At 36.9% G+C, this 15,717-nt stretch overlaps 1 protein-coding gene and 1 long non-coding RNA gene across 6 annotated transcripts in view; one reads left to right on the top strand and one right to left on the bottom strand.

Moving 5' to 3' along the window:
- The window catches only part of ACER3 (alkaline ceramidase 3), a 151,393-nt gene that overhangs the window by 110,653 nt on the left and 25,023 nt on the right, over window positions 1-15,717 (top strand). For all 5 annotated transcript variants that reach the window (XM_038568543.1, XM_038568544.1, XM_038568546.1 and 2 more), the window contains one exon: window positions 13,773-13,831. In XM_038568543.1, coding sequence (XP_038424471.1) covers window positions 13,773-13,831 — 59 coding nt within the window. The remainder of the gene's footprint in view (window positions 1-13,772; window positions 13,832-15,717) is intronic.
- The window catches only part of LOC119864973, a 55,450-nt gene continuing 42,713 nt past the window's right edge, over window positions 2,981-15,717 (bottom strand). The window contains exon 3 of the long non-coding RNA XR_005375637.1: window positions 2,981-3,561. This is a non-coding gene — a long non-coding RNA (uncharacterized LOC119864973). The remainder of the gene's footprint in view (window positions 3,562-15,717) is intronic.

Genomic DNA, 15,717 nt, shown 5'->3' with positions numbered 1-15,717 from the left:
GATAGTTGAGTTGGGACTAGACAGATAAGTGGTGATATACAATTAGAAGGAAAGAATAAACACTTTTTTTTTTTAAGATTTTATTTATTCATGAGAGACAGAGAGGGAGGCAGAAGCAGGCTCCCCACAGAGCTGGGAGCCTGATGTGGGACTCAGTCCCAGGACCCTGGGATCATAACCTGAGCCAAATAGAGATGCTTACCTGACTAAGCTGCCCAGGTGCCCTAATAAACACTTTAAAAGTATCTGTCACAGCCAGGATGGATTGTCTTGCTAACCAGATTAGCTTCCCTGAAGGAGAAAATACTGATAACATTTCTCCTTTACTATATTAAATCCAAGGTGATCCAGGTATCTCCCAAAGAGAGCCAAATGCTATTTATTAAATTTGATGGCCTTGAAAAAGGTAATACTAAAATCATATGCCTGCCACATTCAGTAGAAATACTAATATAGCTTAAGTAAGAAAATAACAACAAAAAAAGTATACATGAAAATAGGTTAAAAGAACTTTTAAGAAGTTCATGAACCCTCTTTAAGCCGGTTGCTAAATCAGTAACTAAATATCTCAGATGAGATTTCATCTATTATCTCAGAAAATGTTATTGCTTAAAATCTTCCTAAGTAGATGTCTCCTGGAGATGATATCTAGACATGACACATCAGTATTTTGCTCTCCCTTCTAATTTAATCCTCAAGGTTTGTAAGAAAGAACATACTATATAAACAGTTTGAAAACAGAACTTAAACAGATTTATTTAAATTTTATTCTGCTATGTTTTATTTGTGCCATTTTACTACAAATTAGCAGTATAAGGAAATTACTATGTACACACACTTGGAAAAGCTGACATTTTTTAGTATCTGCTATGTGCTGAGTAGTATATATTCTTTCATATAGTTTATATAGATTGACTTACCTATTATCTTACTAAATACCGACAGACCTGTATAGAAATTACCATCTTTATTTTATAGATGAGATAACTGAGCATCAGAAAGGTAAATAATTAGTCCAGGGCAGCCCTGGTGGCTCAGCGGTTTAGCGCCGCCTTCAGTCCAGGTTGTGATCCTGGAGACCCGGGATCGAGTCCCACGTTGGGCTCCCTGCATGGAGCCTGCTCTCTCTCTCTCTCTCTCTCTCTCTCTCTCATGAATAAATAAATAAAATCTTTAAAAAAAAAAATTAGTCCAGGGTTTCTCACTTAGTCCCTAGTAGTGCTGGAAATTGAACCCAGGTCTTTTTTATTCCAAACCTCATATTCCTTCTGTGATATGATGATGCTCCTATAGCAGATTACTTTGGAATTTATTATCAGAATAAAAAGTATTTTAGGTGAAAATTACAAGGAGCAAAAAAGTATGTATTTATTTTAAAAATGACTAATAATAGAATATGCATAGAAAAAAGTTGTTAAGGTCAGGTGGCTACCTCTTGCTGCGGCAGAGACTGAGAAATCAAGCTTTTATAGCTGGACATATTGTTGGTCAATAAAATCAGTCTTCTGTAAAGACAAAAAACAGAATGAATACTGAATAGGTCACTAGTAGGATCTGGCACAGATCCTAGAAGAGAATCAGAATGTATGGGGTAGAGGTGCTTGTGGAAGGAAGGAAATTAATTTGGAAAAGCCTCAGTGCACTGCCAGAGTATAGGTTCTAACTTACCCATTATTTGATGTGTTTGACATATTCCTTGAACAATCCATTCCCTTTGACTTCTGTATGATGGTGATTCATAAATCTGTTTCTCTGGCTTAGATTTTTTTCTTCTAAGATTTAAACCCAGATATCTAACATCTGGTTCTCAGAGATCTCTACTTGGATATCTCATGGACACTTCCAACTCTGAACATATCTAGAAATGAAATCACCATATTTTCCCTCCAGTATTTCTTCTCTTGTATATCCTAACGTAAGGAACAATTTCACCATGCACCTAACTACTAAAATCATAAACCAGGCCATCATTGGCTTTCCCAATTCTTCCTAACTGCCATATCAAATTATTATCAGTCCAAGACTAATTCTTTATTATGTCCATTTCTCTCTGTTCCCAGTGATAGTACCCTGGTTCAGGCCCCATCGCTCACCTAGGTTACAGTAATACCTTGGTATTGGTTTGTTTTCCATTGGTCTTGCCTCCATCTAATTCATTCTCCACCCAGCAAGAAAGAAATATCTTTCTAATACACGAGTAATCATGTTCCACTATTGCTGAAACTTCCATTGACTTCCTTTTGCTGATAAAAACAGATATTACACGGCCAAAAGGCTGAGAAGTAATGACTTCCTTTTGCTTATAAGATAAAGTTCAACTCCTTAACATGACTTGAAAAGCCAGATTTGACCTCTGGTTTTACCTTTTTGACTTCATTTTTCCCACTCTTCATGTCAACAGTATATTCTAGACATACTTTCTTCTGGTCTCTACAATGTAAGCTATGCTGGTTACTTTCATCCAGCTCCAATCTCTCTCTCTCTCTTTTTTTTTTTTTTTTTTTTTTTGAAAGAGCGAGAGGGTTAAGTGTGCACATGGGGTGGAGAGGGGCAGAGGGAGAGAGAGAATCTTAAGCTCCCCACACAGAGCAGACCTTGACACTGTGATCATGGGCTTGGGTTCAGGTCACCCAAGATCATGACCTGAGGCAAAATCAAGAGTCCAACACTCAGCTGACTGAGCCACCCACACACCCCTCTTCCATCTTCTCCAAATAATATTTCAGTGATTATTAATGATGCTTCTACTAATGTTTCAATTATAAAATTAAAAATCATATCCTCCATAAAAGTCTTTCTGATCTGCAAAAGTCTAGATTAGGTGGTTTTCAAAGCACTCTGTACAGTCCCTGTCACAGAGTTAAATACTAGATCTTTCATTGCCTGATTACTTATCTTTTTCCACAATAGATTGTAATTGCTGAGGACAGGGATCATGCCTTTCTTGTTCACCATTAGAGCATCACAGCTGCAGTTACAGATTTAAACTGGCAATTAGCCTTTAATCATCTTTAATCTAATGCTGTGTTTACTTAGCTTCAGAGAGGGGATAAGGGGATACATGGTGGAGTATACAGCAGTATACTATAGGAGTATAATGTTTTCATCTCATCAGGAGATCCAGAGCTATTTTTATGCACAGACTCTTTTGCCCTCTCATCCACATAAGTTATGTACCCTGCCAGAGATGAGAGCTATGTGTAGTGGAGGTCATTGTAACACATAGAAGCTCTAGCCCCTTTTTCCTATCATTCTTTATAATGAACACCTTTCATACTGTTCTCATCAGACCCCAAGCCTCCAACCTAGATGCGGTCTTTCACAACCAAAGCAGACATAATATTTTCCATTTATCTTAACTGTTACATTCAAGCCTTCGAGACTGAGGTCATTCTCAACCAGTCCTACATCAAGCTGATCCTTGATATTAATCCTTTACTCCACACCATTTTATTCCCAGGATCTAATACAATATTCAATAATAGTTGTTGGATTCTGCTGTTGTAGAGAGACTACAGATAGTAGGCAGGAGTCATATCAAGGCCTTGAAAAAGAGTCCACCTGAAATACCAAGAAATGGAAAGGTTGAAAGTGAAAGTGTGGAAAAGTATATATACCATGCAAACACTAAGCATAATTGTGTTATATGGATATGTGGTATAGTTGTTTTATTATAGAACAAAATAGACTTTATGGGAAAAGCTGAGGGATTACTTCATAGTATTAAAAATATTCAATTCATCAGAAAATTATAATTCAAAATTTCTAGTCCATGTAATGTCTCAAATATATAATGCAAAATTTGACAGAACTAAAAGAAAATCTATAATTTTATGTGATTTTAATATATACCTCTCAGTAATAAATGTGGGATATTTGCACAACATGATTAAAGAATCTTGACCCATGGAACACCTGGCTGGCTCAGCAGTTGAGTGCCTTTGGCTCAGGGCGTGATCCTGGAGTCAGGGGATTGAGTGCCACATTGGGCTCCCTACATGGAGCCTACTTCTCTCTCTGCCTGTGTCTCTGCCTCTCTCTCTGTCTCTGTCTCTCATGAATAAATAAATAAATCTCTAAAAACAAAACAAACAAAAAAAAAAACCGTGACCCATGTGGTGCCTGGGTGATCCAGCCCTGTGTCAGACTCCCCACTCAGCAGAAAGTCTGGATGAAGATTCTCTTCCTCCCTCTGCCCCCCCCACCATGTACGCACTCTCTTTCTGATAGATAGATATGAAACCTTGCCCATAAGCCAGATGTAAAATACTGCATCCAACAATTGCAGAAACACTTTTTTCAAACCCTTAAAGAACATTTACAAAAATTGACTATATACTTGCCCACATAGCACCTTAAATTTCAAAGGATTAGAATCAGAATATAATTTCTGATTATAATACAATTATGTTAAATATAAGCAATATAATTCTAAATAATACATGGCTCAAAGAAGTCATAGAAATTGGAAAATACTATGGAATCAGAATAAAATAAATACACGTTAAAACCTGGAGGACTTGGCAAAATCAATACTTGGAAAGAAATATCTAGCCTTAAAATGTGTATACCAAAAAAAAAAAAAAGAGAGAGGAAGAAGAAAGACCATAAAGGGGAGTTTTGGCATCTATTTCAAGAAACAAAGGAAAAATAAAAAGCAAAAATGAATACATTAGAAAACAAGTATCTGTAGAGAAAATAAGCAAAGCCATAAGTTCCTTCTTCAAAAAGACAAGTAAAATTAACATATATCCTTGGCAAATTTGATCATAAGTGAAAAGGCAAGCACAAATAATATCAGAATGAAAGGAGGATATCACATTAAATCCTAAGAGCATTAAAGAATTAATTGAATATTATGAGAGACTTTATGCTAATAAATTTTAAATTGCAGTATTTTTTAATGGACAGATTCCTAGAAGTATAACTTGCAGAAACTTAATAAAGAATAGAAAATCTGGGGGCACCTGGGTGACTCAGTGGTTGAGCATCTGCCTTTGGCTCAGGTCATGATCCCGAGGTCCTGGGATTAAGTCTCTCATCAGGCTTCCCACAAGAAGCCTGCTTCTCCCTCTGCCTATGTCTCTGCCTTCTCTTTGTGTCTCTCATGAATAAATAAATAAATAAATAAATCTTAAAAAAAAAAAAACAGAGCAAATTGGAAATAAAAAAAGGTCTTCTTAATCTGTTAAAGATTATTTTAAAAATAAATTTTAAGCCCTATAGCCAATATTACAGTTAGTGATGAACCAGTGAAAGCTTTCCCTTTGAAATTGAGCATGAGATAGCAAGGGTTTGGCCTACTTCATTAGGCAGGAAAAAGAAATTAAAGTTATTAAATTTAAGACGATGAAACAAAACTGTAAATATCCACAAGTGATACACAAATGTATACATAGAAAATTAAAGAATCTACAGATTATTAAAATCTGAAGAGATTTTAAAATGCAAAGTCACGTGATATAAAAACTACAAAAAATGGCTGTGTGTGTGTGTGTGTATATATATATATATATATATATGTAAGTAATCGAGTCAGTAGTCAGAAATCTTCCCACAAATATGACTTCACTAGAATATTCTACCACATAGTAAAAGAAGAACTAATTCCAGTTATATATTCCAGTCTGTTATATATAACAGCATCAAACAGGTAGAAAATATTTTTGAAAGTACTACTTAAAATAATCATCTGGGGATCCCTGGGTGGCGCAGCGGTTTGGCGCCTGCCTTTGGCCCAGGGCGAGATCCTGGAGACCTGGGATCGAGTCCCACATCGGGCTCCCGGTGCATGGAGCCTGCTTCTCCCTCTGCCTGTGTCTCTGCCTCTCTCTCTCTCCCTCTCTCTCTCTCTCTCTGTGACTATCATAAATAATAAATAAAAATTAAAAAATAAATAAATAAAATAAAATAATCATCTAAGAATATGAAGTGCTGGGGGATCCCTGGGTGGCTCAGCGGTTTGGCGCCTGCCTTTGGCCCAGGGCACAATCCTGGAGTCCTGGGATCGAGTCCCACGTCAGGCTCTCGGCATGGAGCCTGCTTCTCCCTCCTCCTGTGTCTCTGTCTCTCTATCATGAATAATTTTTTTTAATTATAAAAATTTTTTAAAAAGAATATGAAGTGCCTTGGAATAAATCTAACATAAATGTCTAAGACTTACAAATGGAAAAAGTGATAAAACATATTTGAAGACGTTAAAGAGTACCTAAATAAATGGATAATTATGCCATCATTACAAGACACATTCTATCATTTATCTTAAAATTAAGAATTTGGGTTCATCAAAAGGCATCCGAAGAGTAAAAACATAATGCTGTAGAGTGGATTAAGATATTCACAACACATATGATCAAGTGAAGACTAGTATATATAAAGACCTTCTACAAACCAATAAAAGTAGAAGACCCAAGTAGAAAAATGGACAAAGAGATGCCTAACAAAAGACTATACTCAAATGGCCAATAAACTTGTGAAATGATAATTAATTAATCATCATGGAAATAAAAATTACAAACATAATGAGGTGCTACTAGAAACCCAACAGAATGGCTAAAATCAAAAAGACTACAGTATTAAGTGCTTATTGACAAGGTTGTTTAGCAACCATCATACGCTGTTGGTGGGAGTGTTAATTGTCATAACCACTTTGGAAAACAGTTTGTGCAAACTACTAATGTTGATTGAATTTATGCATACTCTGCTCCATCAGTTTGGCTAATGTTCAACAGAAATCTCAACATGTCACCAAAAATATATATTAAAGTGACTATAGCAGGGTTATTATAGATATCTAAAATTGGACTCCAGTGTCCAGCTGCAGTAGAATGGATATATAAAATATGCATATTCAATGCAAGGGGAAAAAGTCTCTTCAATAAATGATGTTGGGAAAAACTGGATAGCTTTATGCATAAGAATGAAACTGGACCACTTTCTATACCATACACAAAAACTCAAAATGGATTAAAGACGTAAATGTGAGACCTGAAACCATAAAAATCCTAGAAGAGGGCGTAGGCAGTAATTTCTCTGACATTGGCCATAGCAACATTTTTCTAGATATGTCTAGAAAGGCGAGGGAGACAAAAGCAAAAATAAACTCTTGGGACATCAAAATACAGTGCTTTTGCACAACAAAGGAAACCATCAATAAAAAGTCAACCTACTGAATGGGAAAAGATATTTGAAAGTGATATATCCAATAAGGGGTTAATATCAAAAATATATAAAGAACTTACACAGCTTAACACCAAAAAACCCAAATAATACAGTTAAAAACTGGACAAAAGACATGAACAGACACTTCTCCAAAGAAGACATAACATGGGCAACAGACATATGAAAAGATGCTCACCATCACTCATCATCAGGGAAATGCAAATCAAAACCACACTGAGGTATCACTCACACCTGTCAAAATGGCTAAAATCAGAAATAAAAGAAGTGTTGGCAAGGATGTGGAGAAAAAGGAACTCTCATGCACTATTGGTGGGAATGCAAACTGGTGCAGCAACTGTGGAAAACAGTATGGAGGTTTCTCAGAAAATTAAAAATAGAACTACTAGAGGTGCCTGTCTGGCTCAGTGGAGCATGCGACTCTTGATCTCAGGGTTGTAAGTTCAAGCCCCATATAGAGTGTAGAGACTACTTAAATAAAATCTTTAAAAAAAAAGAAATAGAATTACTGAATGATCCAGTAATTACACTACCCAAAGAAAATGAAAGCACTAACTTGAAAAGATAAGTTCACCATCGTTTATTGCAGCATTTTTCACAATAACCAAATAATGGAAGCAGCCCAATTTTCCGCCCATTGATGAATTTGTAAAGAAGTGATACATATATGCCATGGAATATTACTCAGCCATAAAAGAGAATGAAACATTGCCATTTGTGACAACATGGGTGGACTTAGAGGGTAAAATGCTAAGTGAAATAAGTCAAACAAATACCATAGGATTTCGTTCATATGTGGACTTTAAGAAACAAAAAATTTTTTTTAAGATTTTATTTTTTTATTCATGAGAGACAGAGAGAGAGAGAGAGGCAGAGACACAGGCAGAGGGAGAAGCAGGCTCCATGCAGGGAGCCTGATGTGGGACTCAATTCCAGGTCTCCAGGATCAGGCCCTAGGCTAAAGGCGGTGCTAAACCGCTGAGCCACCCAGGCTGCCCAAAAAACAAATTTTAAAAAAGAAAAAAACTCTTAACTATAGAGAACAAACTGATGGTTACCAGAGAGGAAGGGGGATGGGTGAAATAGGTGAGGAGGATTAAGGGTACACTTATGATAAGCATTGAGTAGTGTATAGAATTGTTGAATGGTGATTCAACAATTGTGATACTGTTGAATTACAGTAATGGTATTGTACACCTGAAACTAATATAACACTTAACTATACTGGAATTAATAAGAAAAAATAAAGAACTTAACTGTATTTGGAGACAGGGCCTTGAAAAAGAAAATTAAGGTAAAATGAGTTCATATGGATAGGCCTTAATCCAATATGACTGGTGTCCTTATAAAGAGAGATTAGGACATAGTCATACACAGAAGAAAATCATATGAAGACATCAGAAAAAGATAGCCACCTACAAGCCTAGAAGAGAGTCCCTCAGAGAAAACCAAGCTTGCTGGCACCTTTACCTTATATTTCTAGCCTCCAGAACTATAAGCAAGTAAATTTCTATTTAAACAAAACAAAAACCTAAAGTAATTCTTGAAATAATTATTACCTATTTAATGAAATAGGTCCCTCATATGATAACCAAGAAAAAGAAAATATGCATATTCAAATAATATTAATTTATGAAATATTGTCAATATATTTTTAGTTTTAAATAAGCCATTTTAGTTATAATTATTAAATTATATTTAATTTATTATTAGATAATATTAATAAATTATTAAATAGAAAGGAAGTGGATATTAAATAGTGAGAACTAATATGCCACAGCTCATATAACAAAGTTGAATAAGGCTCATAAACATAATATTGGGTACAGGAAGCTTGACACATATAGGATTCCATTTATTTATTTATTTATTTATTTATTTATTTATTTATTTTAAAGGTTTGTTTGTTTGTTTGTTTGTTTATTTGTGATAGACATAGAGAGAGAGGCAGAGACACAAGAGGAGGGAGAAGCAGGCTCCATGCTGGGAGCCCGACGCAGGACTTGATCCTGGGACTCCAGGAACGCACCCCGGACCAAAGGCAGGCGCCAAACTGCCAAGCCACCCAGGGATCCCCTGTAGGGTTCCATTTATAAAGAGATTCAAAACAGACAAAATTAAACTCTAATGTTAGAATAGTGTTGAGTCTTGAGGAAGAGAAGGTATAGAGCTTGAGAGGGATACTGAGGTTGATTTAGAGTACACTGTCAATGGTCCATTTTTAATTACAAAGTCAAAAAGTACAAGGGTACTTGTTTTATGATAATCGTCAAAATGTTTATCTTTTAAGCACTTGTGTTTGTGTGTTTCAGTTAAAAAATTTATTTATTTATTTTTTTATTTTTTTAAAATTTTTTTAAAGTTAATAAAAGTACAGAACTTTTTGGTTAGTAGATATGTTGGGGCTAGGAAGGGTTGTGCTTGTCTTCTGGGGAAGAGGCCCACTGGGCTGGTCCTTAGGCACACCTGCCCAAGAAAAGCAGTACCAGGGTAGCACAGAGGGGTGGGACCTGGTATAAGCATTAGGCAACCAGTGTTAGTGCATAGCATTTGTTTACTGAAGTTGGTTTACACTTAAGGGATGGGGAAAGTAAATGGTGCCAGCTAGCTTCTTTATCCCTAGGGGAAGGTATTCCACACTCCCTGTTCTCATGAAGCCCTCCCAGAAGAGCAGATAATTTCCCCCCATGCATCCTATGTGTTTTTTAGTCGCTTTTTTCACCCTCTTTCTCCAGGTTGTTCACCTGCCTGGAGCAGCACAGTGCACTTTGGGCTCTATCATAGCCAAACCTGCTAACTTCCAAAACTCCAAACTTTAGGGACTTGCTGTGGCAGGAACCCATGCTGGGCTTCTCGGTGAGGGTCATGACATGCTGGAACCAATGCAGGTTTGACCCAGAAGGGCAGCTGCACTAGAGCAGAGGCAAAGCAGGCTAAACAATCAGTGTCCAGGTTAGCTGCCCTTAGTAGATTTTTCTGGGTCTTTGGTGAGGGTAGAGGAGCAAAATGCCACCTGCAGGCTCCTTTGTCCCCAGAGAGGCAAAGCCACCTCTCACAGATGCACTCCAGGAATAGGAAATAGTCACTTTCCACCATGTGTCCCGGGTAATCCTCAGATCACACCTTCTGCCCCAGAGATACTTGCCTGCCTTCTCCCCAGGAGCAGGGCAGTGCCCTCAGGTCTCTATCCCAGACAAACCCATGAACCTCCATAACTCCAGTCTTTTGAGCCCTGCTGGTTGCAAAAACTCGTGAAAATTAGCCCTTTCCATTTTCCCAACCAATAGCTTTAGGGAAGTATCCTCTTTGTATCAATCACTGTGCACTCCTCTCTCTCTCTCACCTTTCTCCATGACAAAGGCTCCCCCTCTTCCACAACACCCATAAAGTGTTTCTCCCCCAAACCATGTCTCCACACATCCTACATTCCTTCCTATGGTCTTTTCTCTCCTAGTTGTGCAGTTTGTTGTATCAGTCCTCAGGTTAATTTTTTGGGTATTCAGAATGGTTTGATAGTTACCTAGCTGCATTCAAGGAACCAAGGCCAGCCTAGGGTCCTCCTACTATGTGCCATCCTAGCTCCCCTTCTTTATACCACATCTTCTTTATCCATTCATCAGTTGACTTGGGCTGTTTCTATATTTTGGCTCGGGTAGATAATGCTGCTATAAACATTGAGATAAAACAAAACAAAAAACAAGAAAAAAAAAAAAACATTGAGATAAATGTATCCCTTCGAATTAGTATTTTTGTATTCTTGGAGTAAATATATAGTAGTGCAATTGCTGGATCATAGGGTAGTTCTATTTTTAACTTTTTGAGGAACCTTCATACCGCTGTTTTCCAGAGTGGCTGCACCAGTTTGCATGACCACCAACATTGCATGAGGGTTCCCTTTTCTCCACATCCTTGTCACAACAAGAAACCTGTTGTTTCTTGTATTGTTGATTTTAGCCATTCCGACAGATGTAAGATAATAACTCATTTGATTTGTGTTTCCCTGATGATCAGCGATGGTGAGCATCTTTTCATGTGTTCATGTGTCTGTGTCACATCTTTTCTTATGCCATCTGTATGTCTTCTGTGGAGAATAGTCTGTTGGTGTCTTCTGCACATTTTAATTGGATTATTAGTTTTTCAGATATTGAGTTTTATAAGGTTTTTTTAAAGATTTATTTATTTTAGAGTGAGAAAGAGCACAACCTGGAGGAGGGGCAAAGGGAAAGGGAGAGAAAATTTCAAGCAGTCTGTGCTGAGTGTCAAGCCCAATTTGGGGCTCAGTCTCATAACCCTGAGATCATCACCTGAACTGAAACCAAGAGTTGGACACTTAACCAAATGTGCTACCCAGGTACCCTGAGTTATTTTAAGTTTTTTTTTTTTTTAACGTATTTTGGATACTACCCCTCTATCATATAAACAGTCCTAAAATTTGTATGGAACTGCAAAAGGCCTGAATAGCAAAAGCAAACCTTGAAAAAGAAAAACAACTTGGAGGCATCACAATTCCAGACTTCAGGTCTGGAATGGGAGAAGATATTTGCAAATGACATATCAGATAAAGGGCTAGTATCCAAGAAAATCTATTTAAAATCTTATCAAACTCAACACCCAAAAAACAAATAATCCAGTCAAGAAGTGGGCAGAAGATATGAACAGACATTTTTTCCAAAGCAGACATACAGGTGGCCAACAGACACATGAAAAAAATGCTCAACATCTCTTGTCATCAGGGAAATCCAAATCCAAATCACTATAGATACCACCTCACACCGGTCAGAATACCTAAAATGAACAAATCAGGAAACAACAGATGTTGGCAAGGATGAAGAAAAAGCAGACTCTTCTTACACTGTTGGTGGGAATGCAAGCCAGTGCAGGCACTCTGGAAAACAGTATGGAGATTCCTCAAAAAGTGAAAAATTGAGCTTCCCTATGACCCAGCAATTGCCCTGCTAGATATTTGCCCCAAAGATACAAATGTAATGATCTGAAGGGGCACACGCACCCCAATGTTTATAGCAGCAATGTCCACAAATAACCAAACTATGGAAAGGCAGAGATGTCTAACAGATGAATGATTAAAGAGGATGTGATACACACAAACACACACACACACACACACACACACACACATACATGCAATGGAATATTAGCCATTATAAAGGATGAATACTTAACCATTTACATCAACGTGGGTGGAACTAGAGGATATTATGCTGGGCAAAATAAGTCAATCAGAGAAAGAGGTATCATTTGGTTTCACTCATATGTGAAATATAAGAAACAGCACAGAAGATCATAGGAGAAGGGAGGGAAAACTGATCGGGAAGTAATAGAGAAGGAGACAAAACACGATAGAATCTTAACTATAGGAAACAAACTGAAGGTTGCTAGAAGAGAGGTGGTTGGAGGAAGGGGTAATTGGAATGGGCGTTATGGAGGGCACATGATCTGATGAGCCCTGGGTGTTACACAACTGATGAATTATTGAACTCTACATCTGAAACTAGTGATGTATACTGTATGTTGGCTAATTGAATTTACATTTTTTAAAAAGGTGTAATAATCAAAACAGTATGATATTGGTACAAAAATAGACACATAGATCAGTGGAATGGAAGAGAAAATCTGGAAATGAACGTACAACCTTAAGGTCAATTAATCTTCAAAAAAGCAGGAAAGAATATCCAATGGGAAAAAGTCTTTTCAACAAATGGTGTTGGGGAAACTGGAGTGCCACATGCAAAAGAATGAAACTGGACCACTTTCTTACACCATACACAAAAATAAATTAAAAATAGGTTAAAGAGGGTACCCTGGCCTGGGTGGCTCAGCAGTTGAGCACCTGCCTTCAGCCCAGGGTGTGATCCTGGCGTCCCGGGATCGAGTCCCATATCGGACTCCCTGCATGGAGCCTGCTTCTCCCTCTGCCTGTGTCTCTGCCTCTCTCTCTCTCTCTCATGAATAAATAAATAAAAATCTTTAAAAAATAAAATAAAATAAAAATGGGTTAAAGAGCTAAATCTGAGACTTCAAACCATAAAAATCCTAAAGAAGAACACAGTAACCTCTTTGACATCGGCAGTAGCAACTTCTTTCTAGATATGTTTCTGGAGGCAAGAAAAACAAAAGCAAAAATAGACTATTGAGACTTCATCAAAATAAGAGGCTTCATCAAAATAAAAAGCTGCACAGTGAAAGAAGCAATCAACAAAACTAGAAAGCAACCTATGGATGGGAGAAGATATTTGCAAAAAGTCTGTTCTTTAAAATGTAACCAAAAGGGGCAGCACAGGTGGCTCAGCAGTTAAGCCCTGCCTTCGGCCCAGGGCATGATCCTGGAGACCCGGGATCAAGGCCCATGTCTGGCTCCCTGCATGGAGCCTGCTTCTCCCTCTGCCTGTGTCTCTGCCTCTCCCTCTCATGCTCTGTGTCTCTCATGAATAAATAAATAAAATTCAATAAATAAATAAATGAAATGTAACCAAAGGTAGTAAATTTTATTGAGAGGGCTATTTTTGTAGGCAAAATATACTTCCTTTGCCAAAGAATAATGATTTTACTAACTTCATTTTTCCTTTCTTATTCAGGTTATGTATGGAATGTTGGTCTTCACATTAGTACTTCGATCTATTTATATTGTTACATGGTAAGTGATTTGGATCAACGCCATGATTTAAATTATATTCAAGCAATAAAGCTATAGCCTAAGTTGAAATAATACATAAAATACAACTCTAGCAGTAATATTGATAGAGAGCTTTAGGCCAACATTTATTGTGGTATAAGATAATACTAGTTCTTTAAACAAGGTGTTAATTGGCATCCTGTAAAAACAAAAGTTCCAAAATTAATTTGAGGAAAACTATGTATGATGGCCTCCTTTTGAATATTTGTAATGTACATTAGTATATTGCCTTGAAAAATGCTATAGTAAAAATAAAAATTGTTTTTGTGTTCCTCAAACTACTGGACTCAAAACGCTTCTTACAAAACACTTTTTAAGGAATATTGTTAATGTCACAAAGAATCAGTACTCCAGAGAGATGATTTAGGAAATAGTTACAATCTTTATAGAGTTTATGAAGATTAAATATAAATATTCATGTGAGTACCTTCCACGTGACCTGGCCACATAGCATGTGCTCAATAAATAAATAACATGATTTATTGATTTATTCTTTTTTCTTTTTTTAATTAAGCGTTTTATTTTGAAGTAATTATAGAAGCACATGCATTATAAAATAATAGAAATCTCCTGTACCCTTTACCAGTTTTCTCCAATGATGTCTTGCAAAACTATAGTACAATATTAAAACCAGGATTTAACATTGGCAGTCAAGATACAGAATAATTCCCTCACCACAAGGATCCCTGTGTTGTCCTTTTAAAGCCATACCCACTTCTTTCCTACCCCATCCTTTCACCAGCTATCCTTAACCCCTGCCTGGCATTCACTGATCTTTCCTTCATTTCTATAATTTTTTTAATTTCAAAAATATTATGTAAATGGAATCATACAGTATATATAACCTTTGGGATTGGCCTTTTGCACTCAGCATAATTTACTGGAGATAAGTACAAGTTGTTGAATGTGTCAGTGGTTCAACCCTTTCAATTGCTGAGTAGTATTCCATGGTATGGATGCATAACCATTGACCTGTTAAATGACATCTGAATTGTTTCTAGTTTTTGACTATAAGGAATAAAGTTGCTATGAACATTTGTTTATAGGTTTCTGTGTGAATATAAATGTTCCAGTCTCTGGAATAAATACTCAGAGTGGAATTGCTGAATTGTATCATGGTTATTATATGTTTAGTTTTTCTTAGAACTCCCATGCTATTTTCCAGGGTGGGTATGACATTTTACATTTCTACCAGCAGTGTTTCAGTTAACCCAGTTTCTCTGCATTTTTGTCAATATTTCATGTTGTCACTATTTTTTATTTTAGCCATTCTTATAGGTATGCGCTGATCTCTCATTGTAGTTTTAATTTTCATTTCCCTAATGTCTTAAGATGAACATATTTTAATGTACCTATTTGCCATCTGTATATCCTCTTAGTTGAAATGTTTGTGTCTTTACCCATTTTCTGATGGTATTGTTTCTTATTTTTTAGTTGGGTTTTGAGAGTTCCTTACATATTTTTGATACTAATCCTTCATCAGACGTGTAGTTCACAAATATTTTCTTGCCCGGTCTATATACCTTGTCATCTCATACACTTCACAGAGTCTTTCACAGAGCAAAAAAGGTTTTAATTTTGATATGGTCCAGTTTATCAGTTTTCATTTTATGGATCATAGTTTTTTTTTTTTAATTTTTATTTATTTATGATAGTCACAGAGAGAGAGAGAGAGGCAGAGACACAGGCAGAGGGAGAAGCAGGATCCATGCACCGAGAGCCCGATGTGGGACTCGATCCCGGGTCTCCAGGATCATGCCCTGGGCCAAAGGCAGGCGCTAAACCGCTGTGCCACCCAGGGATCCCTGGATCATAGTTTTGATGTCAAATAAAAGGACTCTCTCTAA

Source organism: Canis lupus, chromosome 21 (assembly GCF_011100685.1).
Source record: "Canis lupus familiaris isolate Mischka breed German Shepherd chromosome 21, alternate assembly UU_Cfam_GSD_1.0, whole genome shotgun sequence".
In the NCBI taxonomy this organism is placed as follows: Eukaryota; Metazoa; Chordata; class Mammalia; order Carnivora; family Canidae; genus Canis; species Canis lupus.
Note: the sequence above shows the minus strand (reverse complement) of the source record. Positions and strands in the feature narration are given on the sequence as shown.